The 16,736-nt window shown below is 45.1% G+C and overlaps 1 protein-coding gene across 1 annotated transcript in view; it reads left to right on the top strand.

The window, feature by feature from the left end:
• KMT2C (lysine methyltransferase 2C) overlaps positions 1-16,736 on the top strand; it is a 282,429-nt gene that overhangs the window by 185,863 nt on the left and 79,830 nt on the right. Inside the window, 4 exon segments of the mRNA XM_025200451.1 lie at positions 3,825-3,890; positions 6,336-6,551; positions 10,876-11,004; positions 13,859-13,978. Of these exon segments, the coding sequence (XP_025056236.1) occupies positions 3,825-3,890; positions 6,336-6,551; positions 10,876-11,004; positions 13,859-13,978 (531 nt within the window).

The following is a 16,736-nucleotide window of genomic DNA, read 5'->3' as shown; positions in this document are numbered from 1 at the left end:
TAGGGAAAGTTAGTTATAACTGTAGTTCTGTGTCTTTGGAGATGCGCTGTCACAGGATTCTCATTCACTTATCACACATCTCCGTCCCAAATTAGGGCTCTGGCATGGCATGTATTTGCTTTCCACCAGCAAGAAGAGCAAGTATATTCAGGTGTTGCAAAACACTTTTTTTTCTTGTTTGGTTAGTTTGTTGGACAGCTTGCTCTTCTCCTACAATTTAGGAAGTTATTGGAAAGCTGCAACTGAGGGGATAGAAGATATTAATGTAAGATGGATTAGGACGGGGTGGATTTTGGGCAATTGATTCCATTACCTCTATTCCAAAAGGCAAAAAACCCACATTTTCGGCAAGGGCAGCTCTGTTCTAGCTCGGTGCAGCAGGAGGAGACCCGAAAGGGAGAATCTTGCAAGGTCATTTTTTTCTGAGCAGAAATAAGGATGTATAATTTTTCCTTCTTGGGTATGTATAGATATCTACAGCCAAAGAATGATAGTCTCCCCAGACAAATATGTCACAAACCTGTCATTTATCTTACTCCCTAGGTTATAGTCAGACACACTCTGTCTCCTAGTCTCTCAAAACAACTGATATTTTGAAAGTTATAATCTCTGATAAAGGTTTAATGTAAACTTGTTTTTAATGTAAACTTATTTTTGATGCAACCTCAGCATGTAACATGTAAGTCGCTTGGCATGCTTGTGTAAGTTATAGACTATACATGAAGCTGCATTAGAACTTTTTCATTTGCAGTCACAGTCTGCGTGTACTACAGTATATGGGACACAGAGCTGACATAGTATTGAATGGCAACCTTTTACTTTAACTTTTGAATTTCTAATAATGTGCTTGGCACTTGTAAATTTATAATTTGCCACTAACTAGCCTACTTAGAAACAAGCAAATTGCCTTGACATACAAGCATGCTCTGTTGCCCAATCCATAGTCCTCCTTTCTTTGGCAAATACTTAAAAAGTAGCCTTGTGCCATCTGTCTAACTCGGCAGTAGTACCTGTATATTTACTGCCAGGTTCCCCTTTGCTTTCTTCTCATTCAGACATCATCATTCTTATCTGTACAACTGAACTTGTATCTTTATAGTGATAGTGGTTCCTCTCCCCCCTTATTCTCCTTAACTGCATTGCAACCTTTGTCTTTATGAACCTTTCTACCACTTTGAATCACTTTGTGTCTGTTTCCTTCCTGTCGTGTTGAATCTTCTGTCTCAAATCATTTTCCCCCCGTCCTCGGTGATGATGGCTCACCTCTAACTGAGACTGCTATTCTCTATGGTGACTTACAAGTCTAATTTTGCAACTTGTTCTACCTTTTTCTGGCTTCTCACTCTCTCATCCTTGTAACCTTTATCACTTTCTTGTTAACTCTGCATAGCTTTCACCATATTTAAGTGCACCTTCCTAGACAGCCCCTTTGTTTTTGCCCCCTGCAAATGAATTTGCAAGTTGAGTTTGCTTCAGTGAAATAATTCAAACAGCAGCATTCCCACTTGTCAAGGAGACTATCCTTGGAGACCACCTTTATCTCTCTCCTTAGCTCAGATCTTCCACATCCATTTTCCTTATCACCAATTTAATCTGTAATCTGAACCCTTCTTATCCCCTTTATCAGTCAGTCTGTTTATTGTCACCTTCAAATTGTGGCTTGTTTGTGCCACTGCCCTGACTTCACATTCACCGTTGCCGCCACCATCAGCTGTTTGACTGTTGTCTCTCTCTCTTACAAAATCTCCAAAATCCCCGATGCTCCAGCTTGGGACTGAATTCCACTGCCTATTGCCTCATTTAGCAAATATAAATATCAAATGATCTCACTCTAAGCCACTGTTCTGATTTCCTATTTACCTTTAGGATCCAGGTCAGAATTGCCCTTTTAGTTTCAAAAAGCTGTCCAGTCAAACTAGAGTGAGATGAGGTCTTACTCTGCTTCCCTTCCCACACCACTCGCAACCATCTGCCTCCTTTCTGTCTTTTCAGCTAGTCTAATTGAAGCAGTAGTAAATATGTTCTTACAGTATCTGTAGGAAGCACAGGTTTCCTGTTTTACCTCTACCTCATCGTTTCAGCAGCTCTTTCTGAATTTTATATTTAGATTTATCTTTTTCTTTTCCTTTCCTTCCCCTTGTGCTTGTCTCCTCTTTAATTTCTTCTGTCTTCCTTTTGACTGATTAATCTCACACAGTCTTTAGCTAGTCGTTTTCTGTAATTTATACCGTGTAATTTGATTATGTTTGTGGAAGGTATACTATATAAACTAATGTTGTATCATATAGGTGTAAAATATGGAGATGATTTTAGGGGATGCTTTCTGTTTATTCAAACCAAATTTTCGCTTGTCTGCTTTTCTGTTTTTGATGGGGAAATCCTTTTCTTTTTCTTTTCTTACACATCAATTCTGTGTTGCATTGAGAAATTAATAACAAAGGAGCTACTTATGTGGCAGCTTTGCGTGTTTTTGCTTGTCATACTGAATAATAGCTTTTTTGTTTTTAGTGCTAGGTTATACTCTGTTAATAAGAGCATGTGAGCTGACTTCAAGTTTTGTAATACTGCATGGGAAAAGAAGCAGTCTCTCAAGTACTGCTTAGATCCCTAAGCAAGAAGAGGCTGCTCCATTATCTTTCATCTGTTCCTTTTGCATGGCCTTGTAGGATTGTAATAACTCTGGAGGTCATGGAAACCTGAACGGCTGCCGAGGACCTAGTTGGAGAGGAGGGTCACAAATGTGTAATACGTGTAAAAAGCTTTTTCTTTACCAAAATAGTATCCGTAAACTGTGCATATGTAGCACCAGAGCTCTGCGTGGTTCTTCACCAGGTCTGATCTAAATTGCTGACAGTGGGGCAGCGATCAAAGCAGAAACCATCTCTGTTCTTCTCTGTGTGCGCTTCTCTGAAGCCACCAGCCTAATTTGCAGATTGAGCTTCTTCCTATTCACTTTTATCCAAGCTCCCATCTTAGAATTTGTACCACCACAGCTTCAATTTCTCCCAGTCGCTTTATATGTATATTGTACAAGAAGTCTGGCAAAATAAAATACACTGGGATCTCACAGGTGGGAATCCTTGGAGATGTTGAGCAACCAGTGACCCTCTGAGGAGCCTTTGAAAGGAGAGGAATCCCTGATGACTGATTTCTTCTCTGCAGTTAGGTTGGCAAACTCTGGTGTCTTCTCTAGTACAACAGAAGACTGCCTGGTGATCAGAAAGATCCATTTAATGTATTTGCACTTGATGCATTAGTTGGAACCCACTGAGTGTGCCGCAGATTAGCACTGTACTTTCCCAAGTGTCACTCTGATCCCCTTGCCCTGCCCAGTCTGCTGCTCTGCCTTCTTCTCCCTGCCTGATCTACTGTTCTGCTGCTGCTTCTTTCCGTGTGCTCCCTGCCTGATGTTGTTGCTTCGCTTTCTGCTTCCTGCCCTAGCTGCCTTTGTGCTGCTTGTCCTCTCCCTGATCCGCCATGTACCTCACACCGAGGCTGCCTTTGCCACATGTGGCACCCAGGTTGACCACCTTGGAGTTAGGAGATGGTCAGCTAATGACATAGTCTTCGTACCAGATTGGGGCCTACAAAATCTGAGGGCCTCAGATATACCAGAGTTGTTTTGTATCCATTTTTTCTGTTAAGTTGGAAATACGACCTAAGTAACCATTTTATTGTTAAGATTCTAGCAAATGTTGTCAACAATATAAAATAGAAAGTTTAACAAAAATGTTTGACAGCTGACAATGTCACTCTGAATCAGTTCTCTATTATCTTAACACATGAGCTACATTGACTGAAATTAATTTCCTTTTATCTTTCAGTGCCTTCCTTAGATGGCTATGACTCATCAGTTGGAGTTCAGATGGTTTCAAAATCAAAAGAACTAGGTAAACATTTTAAATGCATTTTTTTTATTATCTAGCATAATTTTAAAGAATATTCTGTAGTGAATATCAAATTTGTTCCTCTATAATTTGACCATGGTTGTAGCATTAATAACCTTTAGTTACTGTACAGCAGTGTACTGGTTACTGTTTCCCTTGCCCTTCTTTTTTTTGCCCTTCTACTGTCTCTCAAAACCACTTTGCCAGTAACTCAAATGAGTCGCCAATAATGCAAAAAAGGTAAGCACTTGCTTAAATTTAAGCTGACGAGTAAACAATAAATACTACCATTAATAAGTGCTCCTGATTTAAGTCAGTAGGCCTATTCACATGTTTAAGGTTGTCTGACTGAACAATCAGACCTTACCCTGTAAGCTGTTGAGGGCAGGGATCCAAGTTCCTGCATTTCAAAACTGCATAGCGCAAGGTGGCTCCAACCTTGACACGGTTTAGGTAATTATTATTTATATACAGTATTGACTAGAGGCTTTGGTCATGTCAAAACTTCTTTGTATCCAGTATTCATTGACATGTATAAAAGTGTTTTTGCTCTAAATTTTTTCTAGTCTTCAAAAGAGTTTATAGATTGTAAGGCTGGAAGGGAACGTTGGAAGATCATCGGGTCCAGCCCCCTTCACCAAGCAAGAAAATAATATAGATTCATAATATAGAAATGTAATGATATAATCTAATGTGTTGCATAAAATAATATATAAAACTAAAGCTTGTTTGTAAAGGATTATATATACATGTCTGGGTTGTGCATATACTCTGTAATATTACTTGAGAAAACTTATGTAAATGTTGGCTACATTTTGGAATAGATAAATATTTGTAGAGACCATATTACCAAGCCAATAATAAATTGGCTACTAGAGCTGTGCAAAATGGCACCATTTCATTTTGATTTCCGTTTCGAAGGGACAGTGTTTTGTTTCTTCATTTCGTTTAATTTCTAAGCACTATTCCATTTCATTTCGTCAAAGCTGTTTTGCTGTTTTGACGTTTCACCCATAGGATATAATGGGGAATCATGAAAATGCCTATGACTTTGTCATTTTAAGCCTGATTCAGATGGAAATTGCAGGGATGGTAGCCCCTTCTGAGGGCAATTTCAAGGATATAGGTGCAGGGGTTTCTGGGAAACTGCACCTCAAACTGTTCCAAGCAAAACTCATATCACTTGCTGGCAGCAAGTCTCCTCCTGGGGGGCACGGGCCCCTGGATCTGCACATGGGATGACAACAGGCTGCTGCTGCCGGCTGGAACATGAATGTTCCCCAGCTCCCGGTTCGATTCCCCAGCTCTTCCTGGGGGGCGCAGGCCCCCATATCTGCGCGCTGGGTTTCAGCAAGCGGCTGCTGCAGTTTCAGCTGCAGCCTGCTGAAACCCTGCACGCAGATCGGGGACCAGCACCCCCCGGGAAGAGCTGGGGAAAGCGATCAGAGAGCTGGGGAATCGAACAGGGAGTTAGAGGTCAATATCAGATCAGTTCTTCCCCCCTCTTCCCCCTCCCTCTCCTTTGTTTCTGTTTATCTCCAGCAAGTCCAGCTTCGAAACTCGAAACGTTTTGAATGCCCTCATTTCATTTTGAGGCTGTTTTGAAGCCTTTTGTTTCGTTTCAATTTTGCTGTCACTGTTTCGAGCTCGAAACGCATCAAACCAGCTTCAAAACAAAGCACCTGTCAAAATTTCACAGAGCCCTATTAGCTACAGAGGTCAGAAACATTATTTCATTGTTGGGCTTTGAATCATTTGTATAAGTGTTTGAACATGTATACTGATGGAGCTCTGATTGAGTTAGTCAAGGATCCTGTGTCCGCACCGAGATCTGGGGCTGTTAGTAAGTGCTTATCAGCAGACCTCAATTGTCTGCTCCCAGCTTAGAAGAGAGGCCACCAGCAGATCTGGGTCCAATTCCTGCCTTTACCTGAATCTAGTCTGTTCTTCAGATCTCTGAAGGTAATGTTTCCCACCTTACAAGAAATACTGGGAAGATAAACTTAGTAATTGTGTGATGTTTTGCACTGATGAGGGCCATCTAAGGACCTAGATTGATTGACAGGCAACAGAGACCAAAACTGTATAAAGTATGGTCTATGCAAGTATGTCACAGAGCCAATACAGATCTGGCTATGTTACAAATTGTCAACTGTCTCAATACAAACAATTCTTTTTAATAAGTGTTTGCAGTTTGTCCATGTCATGTAACAATATAGTGCATTGTTGCAGAGTTTGACATCAGACTAAATTATAAAGGATGTAATTTATAAGGTAGTGTCAGGTGCCTCTGTATTATTTATACCAATTTCCTCAAGTTCTAAAACTAGAATCTCTCACCTTTTGACATGCTTATGGTTAACTCTTTAAAGCCCTGTTTACAAAGAGTTATCCATGCCTTATAGGTTAATGTTTTACATTCCCGTTACTCTTCTTTTAACTTTTTAGACCCTCCGAAGACATATACCCAGGATGGAGTCTGTTTGACGGAATTGGGGATGTCTCAGTTGCAGAGCCTAACTGTTACAGTACCAAGAAGAAAACGGACAAAACCAAAGCTTAAATTGAAGATTATAAACCAGAACAGTGTGGCTGTGCTACAGACACCACCAGATATCCAATCGGAGCACTCAAGGGATGGAGAGATGGACGACAGTAGAGGTAGTGGTCCATGTGTGCCATGTTTCTTGTTTGAACTTGTGTGTTTCAGTAGATGTATATATTGTATCCTTGTCTGTGTTTGTGTTTCAGCGCAGTGCTGTTTGGCTAAAAGAAGGACTAATTAGACAAAACCTGCCTTGTCAGTGTTCATATCTGTCCATTTCAAGGAGATGGACCTATTAGCCATTTTTTCCATGCGTCATACCTCTTATATGGAAACCACCTCATTTAAGGCCAGCAACTTGGGAAGTGTGGATTGTGTGGTCAAACTGTGCTAGTTTATGTAGAATCCACTGTGCATGCTGATTAATATATTGTGGAATATAATCTCGCTAACCCACAAATGTGAAAGTCATGAGATAAGTAACACAGGTGTCTGTTACAAGTGGTGTGTCGGCATACCACCTCATCATAGTCTAAAGTGCTTTCTGTTTATACAACATTGCCTTGTTGTTAATCAGATTAAATGCCATAAGAAGCTTTTTGTAGATATAGAGAGTGCTTGAGATAGCAGAGTGGCTTAACCATTGGTGTAGTTTCCATGTTCAGTTGTTGATATAAGCAAGTGTTCTGCTGGAATATCCCTAATTGTAGTCTGCTCTTGGCTGGAAGAAATGTGTGGAGTTTTTGTGTGTTTGTTTAAGATCTCTAAAGTTAATGGAGTGGTCACTTTTCTCTTGCCTCCTTTCCAATTCAACAAGATTAAGGCTAGGAGATGACAGGAGACAGGTTTAAAACTAACAAGACAAAGTCCTCTTTTATACAGCGCATAGTTAACTTGTGGAGCTTGTTACTCTAGGAGGTTATAGAGATAGATTGTATACCCAGGTTCAAAAAGGGACTAGCCAGATTTATGGATGATAGCTATTAAATGGAACAGCCAGGGAAGCATCTCGAACTAATGATGGTGGATGCCAATGAAGGTGATAGATCACCCTAGAACAGGGGTGGCCAAAATCCAGTCCATCAAGGGATTTTATCTGGCCTGTGGCATGTCCCTTAGCCCTACCCAGGCTGTGGTACATGTGGCCGGTCCCTCCACCCCGGACACGCAGCAGGACGAGGGCAGTGTAGCAGCAGCAGCTCCTTCCAGCTGCTGCTAGTATTGTCACTGGTGATGGACCCAGCCCTGCTGCCCGGGCACCCTGGCCCATATACCCCGCACCCATCACTGGAGGTGCCAGGCAGGCAGGGACCCCAGAGGCAGGGCGTGCTCAGCCAGGTGGATGGGATAAGGCCGCAGGCCAGTGGGGAGCAGCTTCCAGAAGCAAAACAGACAGGATCTGGAGGTGGTGACAGCGCAGGACAGGAATGCTAAGCAGATGAGCACAAGCTCAAGCTTGTCCTTGCTTGGCTGATTCCTCCAGCCCTACTGTCCAGTCCCGCTGCAAGGAGGTCAGCACTGTAATATATACATTTATTTTTTAAATTGGGTGCCATTGTATTCACGTTAAGCTATGGAGGGGTGCATTGAGTCCAGTGCAGGGTGCCTTGAGTCTAAAAAAATTGAGAATCATCACTGTGCATAGATATGCCTGCTCCTTCAGCTGGCCACTGGGACTTTTGAACAGTTGTGCCCTTCCCAAGCACATATACACTCTGGAAGCTCCCCTTTGGCAGCTGCTGTCGAATGCTAGTACTTCTGGTGACAGAAGTAGTCCCTTGTCTGACCTCCTATATTATCATAGGCCCTTACATTTCACCTTGTTAACATTTTATGGAGCAACAACTTGTATAAAGCACCAGCAGGCATCTCATTTTAACGTACAACCATAAGGAGATGCAGACTCAACCGTTTCCCTTCATAGGTTGTTCCAGTAGTTAATCACTCTCAGGCTATGAACAGACCTCACATTTGCCCTGGAAGAAACCATTTTGTACAGGGACAAAATGCAGTCATTCAGATGTCTGTGTGTTGTCCCAGGACAGACCATACAAAGGTTCATGGGATGAGCAGTGCTGGAAGTTTGTCCCAGGATATCACAACAGTGCATCTGAACATTTGTCCCAGGATTGCTTTATTGAACCAGTGGCAGAAAAGTGGCAGTGCATTCAGCCACTCGCTAAACCTTGATTGGAAGGGCGATGCTTGTACCTACCAGTCCTGGGACTTCTCTGTTTTGGGACAAACACAGGCACAACTTGTTCCGGAGACAAACACAACATCTGTTCCTAACGTCAGTGTTACAGTCTGTGCCTGTTTCCCATTTGAGGTTATCTGGCTTGTCCCTGTGGTGTCTTTTTTCCAGTGGATAAAGAACCCTTTAATACCCTGTATTTTCTACTTGTAAAGGTACTTATGCACCATAATCAAGCCTCCACTCAATCCTCTTTTTGATAATATAACAAGATAGAAAGATATAAAATATAATAGCCACAGCATGTGTGTGGAGCAGCAAGATCTACCTTTGTTTTGCTTTCAGTTCTTACCGTTTCATCTTCATTCTTTCATTAAGCAACTGAGATGCCTTTAAAAATCTTAGTAGGCTTGCTTTTGAAAAATCTAGGCTTGCTTTTGAAAAACCTAGGCTTGCTTTTGAAACTTAGGCATGTTACAGCACATGTCTTTTGTTAATATTTGTAGAACTACACTTCAAAAAGAAACTAGAGAAAATGTAGGGTAGTTTAGCAACTCCATGTGCTGTTGCATATAGAGTCTTTCTGGGACCCAAACAAATTTGGCACACAAGTGTTCTAGAGACGACTCTTTAAATCAGGGGTGGGCAAAATACAAACCATGGGCTGGATCCAGCCCACGGAGGAAGTTTGACCGGGCTGTGGCAAGTTGCTCGGTCCCACCTGGCCCAGGTGCTGCCCGGTCATGCTACATCCTGCTGCTTCCTAGGCACGCAGCGGGGCTGGGCGGTTCCACGGCTGGACTCCCTTTCTCGGCACCCCAGGCAGCAGCAGCTCCTTCCAGCTGCCACCACCACTGGCCCCAGCCCTGCGGTACCAGCGGAGACCCACACATGCAGCCCCAACCTGGCGTGCCCCGCTTCTGCTCTGGATTTGCCTTTCCAAGCTCAGCAGTGGCAGCAGCGGCACCCAGGCAGAAACCGTTGCTCAATGTGGGGGGAAAAGCATTCCCTCCCCATCACTGCTGCCGGGCAGTTCTTGATGCAGCCACCCGGGGCCTGGGCCACACCAGGCTGCCCTGCATCATCACTGCCTGGGCTGCCCCGTGGCTACTCTGTACTGTCACCGCTGCTGCGCTGGATAGCCCAGGGTTGGTGGTGACAGCGACAGGACAGCCCGGCGTGGCATGGCGTGGTGTGGGCTCCGGGCGGCTGCACCAAGAACTGTCCAGCAGCAGCCAGGAGGAGGGACCACTTTTCCCCCATGCCAAGCAACAATTTTTGCCCGGCTGCTGCTGCTGAGCCTGGATAGGTGAGTCTGGGGCAGGCATGGGGCATGCTGAGTTTGCACAGAAATCTGGGGGGGGGGACACACACATGCCTCACCATGCTTCTCCCGGGTGTGGGGGGGGAGGTGTGACGTGGTGGGCAGCCGTCCACCTCACTCCATGGACAAACTGCCCACAGCTCTGTCCCGCTTTCTGCCCTGGCCCTGCGTCTCATTCACTGCCCTAGCTGGGCACTCCTTCCCTTACCGTGGGGGCCTCGATCTGGCCCCTTCCCCCATTCTCCTCCCCCTTCACAGACTTGCCTGCAGGGCGCTGCTCTCCAAGCTGCCTGGCTGCATTCCTGGCCACGTGCATGTGTGCAGCTGCCCGCATGTATGTAGCATATTGTATTTATCGTTGACAATGTCGGCTACATGGGCCAAAAAAAGCCAACAACCGATAATGTTAATTTTCCTTTTATTGGTGCTGACCTGATGCAGCACCGATATATGGGTGTACCTCTAATTCTTTTGTCCTCCTCCTTTTCTAACAAAAATACAGCAGTTTGTACATTAAAAGAAGAAAAAAAACCTTACCAAAACAAAACAGTGTACCCACAACTTTTCTTTACAGAAAAAGGCCATATGTGATGCGTGTTAATCATGTTGCCTACTCATCCCTTGGTAGGCACTGAAGTGCTAGAGTGATGAAGCAACCTAGGAATCTAAATTAAACAGAGTTATGTGGAATCTTGTATTCATGTAGATGGGCTGTTTTACCTCCCAGATCATCAGCAGGCTTTTGGGAGGTGCATATGCTGGTCTTTTGTGTGTATTGATAGAGTGTTTTTTTTAAAGAAACAATGAAAATTAGGCATGAAATATCTTTTTGGTGCTTTTGAAAATCATAACCGTATAGAATGTGTGCAAGCATTTTTATCCATCTCTTTTCTGGTTCAGTTTATACTTCTTGTCTTTTCTCCAGAAGGTGATCTTATGGACTGCGATGGAAAATCAGATTCCAGCCCAGAACGGGAAACTGTGGATGATGATGCAAAGGTGACAGAAGGAGCTGATGGAATCAAGAAGAGAAAGAGAAAGCCATACAGACCTGGTAGGGGACACAGTGTAGATGACTGTCACTTGGTTGTTATATTTATGTTTTCCTACAACAGAAATATTCCATTGGCTTAGGATAGGAGCATTAAAAAGTCTACTTAGGAAACGCTTTTTCAGACTGTTCTTTCCTTACTGTACAGTATGCCATGTTTTTTCTATTTTGGTTAAACATACCTTGCAGTCTTATTATCAAGTTGTGCTTTCCTGGTTTGCAGTATAGCACCCAACCTTCCTTTATGGTGCTGTTACGTACCGGTGTATAATTCAGATCAGCTACATACTATTTACTTATTTAATTTGATAAAATTATTCATGTTGTTTATCTAATTAAATATACTTGTAACATGTATATGCAAACATATATACAAATATATACTGCTTTATTGGTGTATACGGCTCAGTGAAGTAAATGTATGAATTGTTTTGTTTTTTAAGAATGCTTGGGCAAGTATCTTAGGTGTTTTCTCAAATACATGATATGGTTAAATTTCAAACTGCCTGGATTTGAGTCAGAATTTTTAGTCAGTTTAATTGTTAGATTGATCATTTCCTTTTCATTTTTGAGAGAGTTAGTAATCACAAGTGCTCATTAGGGAATTCAGTCAAGCATTGTTATAATGGTTAAAACAATTTCTGAGATAAAAGCATATATAACTCCTAATAAAGGTGTCCAGCTGTTGTGCATGGGGATTCTGAATTTTCCCTACTGAATAATAATGGGAGACTTCTCTGGATACTTTGGGATTCCTTAGGAATTTTTTGTTGTTTTGGTTCCTCTTGGTTTTAGCTGCTACTCCTGTGGCTATGTCATATTTCCAAAATCCTGACATGTTTTGCTAACTACAAGCATATTCATTGATATAAGAAGTCCTTAGTTGTTAGATGCCTTGGTAAAATTATACATGGCAGTCATTGAAAAGTCCTGAAGTTTTTGAAACTCAGTCAGTTATCTTAGGCTTTATTTGAATTAGAAGGGTTCAGAGTTGTACCTTTCTAACTGTCCTAGCATAGTTAAAGGGACACAGCGCTTATAGTGTGGACAGTTATACGGATACAAATATGCTTATATGGGTATAGCTTCTGTGTAACCATATGGAAAGGGAAATAATTTATAAGGGTGCTTTCCACCAATTTATCCAAATGATTTTGCCAGTGCTAGAGCACTATACTGCTCTACCCATATCATTTAAAAAAAAAAAATCAGAGCCCAAGCAAACAAATTATATTGGTACAGAAACTACATATAGCCTTGGTTTTTTAGAAAATGTACCTCTGTTTTGAAGAAGCCAGCCCCTCTGCTGGAGGGGCTGGACATTTTTAAGTCAGCCGGTCCAGATGATCTCCACCCTAGAGTTCTAAAGGAACTGGCCGGGGTCATTGCATGTCCCCTAGCGCAGCTTTATGAGCACTCGTGGTGCTCTGGAGAGGTGCTGGAGGACTGGAAGAGGGCCAGCATGGTTCCCATCTTCAAAAAGGGGAGGAAGGAGGACCCGGGAAACTATAGGCCAGTCAGTCTTACCTCGATCCTGGGCAAGCTGTTTGAGAAAATTATTCTGGCACACATCCAGGAGGGACCAGCAGGGAAATGCATGCTCAGGGGCAACCAGCACGGGTTCATCAGTGGCAGGTCATGTCAGACCAACCTGGTGGCCTTCTACGATCAGGTCACTAAATCATTGGATGCAGGGGTAGCAGTGGATATAGTCTTCCTGGACTTCCTGAAGGCTTTCGACACTGTCTCTCACCCCGTTCTCATTAGGAAACTGGGGGACTGTGGCGTAGACACCCACACAGTCCAATGGGTCGCCAACTGGCTAGAGAGCCGCACCCAGAGGGTGGTAGTGGATGGGTCCTTCTCGGCCTGGAAGGACATGGGCAGTGGGGTCCCGCAGGGCTCGGTCCTCGGGCCCGCCCTGTTCAACATCTTCATCAGTGATTTGGATGAGGGGGTGCAAAGCACCCTGTTCAAATTTGCTGATGACACCAAGATGTGGGGGGATGTGGGCACAATAGAAGGGAGCAACAGGCTACAGTCGGACCTTGACAGGTTACAAGGATGGGCAGAGGAGAACAGGATGGGGTTCAACACAGACAAGTGCAAGGTGATGCACCTGGGGAGGAACAACCGGCACCATACCTACAGGCTGGGGAACTCCCCTCTTGTCAGCACGGAGGTGGAAAAGGATCTTGGAGTCATTATTGACTCCAAGATGAACATGGCTCGGCAGTGTGGGGAGGCAGCTAGGAAGGCCAACTGTACCTTGTCGTGCATCCACAGATGCATTTCAAGCAGGACCAAGGAGGTGATCCCCCCCCTCTATGCGGCACTGGTCAGGCCGCAGCTGGAGTACTGCGTCCAGTTCTGGGAGCCGCACTTTAAGAGGGATGTGGACAGCATCGAGAGGGTCCAGAGGAGGGCCACTCGCATGATCAAGGGACACCGACCAGGAATAGCGGTCACAAGCTGGTGGAGGGAAGGTTCAAGTTGGACATCAGGAGGCGCTACTTCACGGTCAGGGTGGCCAGGGTCTGGAACCAGCTTCCAAGTGAGGTGGTGCAGGCTCCCACCCTGGGGGTTTTTAAGAGGAGGTTAGATGACCATCTTGCTGGGGTCGTTTGACCCCAGTACTCTTTCCTGCCATGGCAGGGGGGCGGACTAGATGATCTGCCTAGGTCCCTTCCGACCCTAGAAACTATGAAACTAGGAAGTCCTTGTATTTGTAAAACTAAAAAATGTCTTAATTTCTAATGGCTTTTTCTTTTTAGGAAAATAAATAAATCTGTTGGTTTCTAATCTTATGTGGAACCGTAATCTGTTCCTGCCTGCTGAAGTTTTGCTTTCTTGTTAGGGATCGGTGGATTCATGGTACGCCAGAGGAGTCGTACTGGACAGGGAAAAACCAAGAGATCTCTCTCCAGGAAAGATTCTTCTGGCTCTGTTTCTGAGCAGTTGCCTACCAGAGATGACGGTATGTATTTGTAAATTACTGTCAGTGCTTAGTAGAGTAAAATTCGTGACTTTAATTTTTATCTATTTCTGTGAGAAGTGTGGCTGCAAAACATGGTTACACTATTAATGTGTGTGTGTGTGTGCGCGCGCGCGCACGCATGAAGAGTATACTATTTGTATGTTAACAGTAGTGTCCACAATTCACAAAGAGGAACTGGAAACTCCGTGAAACAAGAGAGGGTTCCAGGCTGTTGAGACACAACCAGTGCCGTAGCATGGGGCAGGGGGGCGAGCGGGGCGACTGTCCCAGGCACGAAAGCGAAGGGGTGCCAACAGGCGCTGCCCAGCTAGGGTGGGACGCAGGACAGAGCCATGAGTTGTTTGTGGGGGCACGGGGACAGAGGAAGGGTGGCTCCTGCCACTCTGTGGGCTCCCAGGCAAGCTTGGGGGCGGGGGGCATGTGCCACCTGGATTTGTGCACAGGGAAAGGGTGGGCTGCTGCTGCAGGCTTTGCCCCAGGCACCAAACTTCATTGCTGCAGCACTGGACACAGCAAAGAGAAGCAGTGTGGATCAGTAGATTAAGCATTGACCTGGAAGTCAGAAGATCTGGTTGTAGACCCACGCCTGCCATTTACCTACTATGTGTCTTAGAAGAAAATAATTCACTTCTCCATGCATTTGTATCTCTCCTTCTTGTCTGTCTTGTCTGTTTAACTTTTTTGCTCTTTGGAGCAGGAACTGCCTATTACTTTGTTTGAATAAAGCTCAGCACGATGGGGAGGTTGATCTCTGTTCCAGCCTCTAGGTACTATAGTGATACCTACAAAGCAATGAAAAAAAGTTAGACCTCTTCTTTACATTTATAAGGGTTTTAGGAGGTCAGAACATATTTCCATTGGAAGTGCAGACTAAATGAAATTACAAGGTGGATATATAACTGGTTACACCATCATACTCAATGGGTAGTCATCAGTGACTCAGTATCTAGGTGAGAGCAGGTATAAGATGGAGTTCCCCCTGGGTCTGTCCTGGATCCCACATTGTTTAATATCTTCATTGATTTGGATGATGGGATTAAGTGCGCACTTAACAAATTTGTAGCTGACACCAAATTGGGTGGAGTAGCAGATATTCCAGAGGGTAGGGTTCAGATCCAGAATGACCTGGATAGATTGGAGAAATGGTCTGCAATCAATTAGACGAGATTCAGCAAGGACAGGTTCAGAGTTCTCCACTTGGGATGGAATAATTGCATGCCCAGATAGAGGCTGGGGAATGACTGGCTAGGCTGTAGTTCTGCAGAGAGCTCCCCAGATTGCTTCCCCGCCCATCCCCATCCCCCACCCTCTCCCTGAGGCCCCCGGATTTCTGCCCTGCCCTGCCCATCCCCATTCCCTGCCCACAGCCCCATCCCTCGCCAGCTCCCCCGATGGCTGCTCCACTCGGCCCCATCCCTTGCCTACCACCCAAGCCCCCCGATGGCTGTCCCACCTAGCCCCAGCATCCCAGCAATTAAAAAAAAAACACCCCCAAATTAAAAAAAAAAAAAAAAAAAAAAAAAGCAAAAAAAAAAAGCCCTGCACTCATTGGATACTACCAGCTGCTGTCAGGGTCACTGGGGCTTTGTGGCAGAGCCCCCCTGCACAGCACAGGGCCCGGGTCACAGCTGCAGCAGCCCCAGCTGCCTGACAGCGCACGGAGCCGCGCAGCACCCTGCCGACCCCGGCCACACACGCACAATGGGCCAGTGGCAGTGCAGGTGCCAGGCAGCCGGGGCCCATTGCCCCCTGCTGCCTCCCCCAGGGCTGGGGCAGTGATCGGGGAGCCCTGCTTTCCCCCCTCTGCTGTGCAGGGGGGCCCTGCCACGAGGCCCCACAGCCCCTGCTACTGCCGGTGAGTGTCAGGCTTTTTTTTTTAAAGTTCTGGAGGCTGGGGCCAGGGTGGGGCAGCTGTGTGGGGGGGCTGGGAGTGCAAGCAGGGGATGGGGCCGGGTGGGACACTGCTGGGGGCATGGGACCCACCCCTCCTGAGCAGCCCCCCCACACAGCCCCTCCAAAATACACCCACACCTGCCCACACACCCCATGGCCCCCACATCCCCCCAGCACACACCCTGCATGCCTCGCTGCCAGACAGGATGAGGCCTGCATATAAATGAATTATTATTCACTTAATAATTTCATCTGTGGCTGCAGGGGCAGCTATCCCCACTTCCTGGTTACTGAAGGGGTCAGAGGGAGCTCTAACTGCTCTGTGGTAAGAAAACCAAAGGCAAACAGCAAAACATAGGTATTTAAAATTCATTTTATTATGATGATAGAGACACTGGTAGGCTTCCAAACTGCTTTAACACTAGATATATCAATAAAACATTGCCCAACTAATTGGTATCTCTCAGTCTCTCTCTACATGTAGTGGTCTTTTGTTTTAATTATGGAAGAACACGGATTTCGGATATTTTACAGAGTAACTTTGGGATTTTTTTTATCAGGGATTTTTCAGTTTTCAAATAGGAAACACCAGAATTCCTGCTAGGGAGGCCAGTGGCAGGACTCAGGTAGAAGAGCCTGCTCAGAGCTGGCACCTTGGACCCAGCTGGAGGTGGCTGACCTCCTGGTTAATTGGGGCCAGGAGGACATACTTTGACAGTTCAAAGCAGGCCACCACACTGGGAACATCTTCTGGGTGATAGCTGTCCAGATTGCAGAGCAGGGGGCACACATGGCAGTAGTGCCACACAAAGGCCAATTCTGCAGCCACTGGCAGCCGGCCCAG

This window comes from Alligator sinensis, unplaced genomic scaffold (assembly GCF_000455745.1).
Source record: "Alligator sinensis unplaced genomic scaffold, ASM45574v1 scaffold599_1, whole genome shotgun sequence".
NCBI lineage: Eukaryota > Metazoa > Chordata > Crocodylia > Alligatoridae > Alligator > Alligator sinensis.
This window is presented reverse-complemented; position numbering and strand designations above follow the sequence as displayed.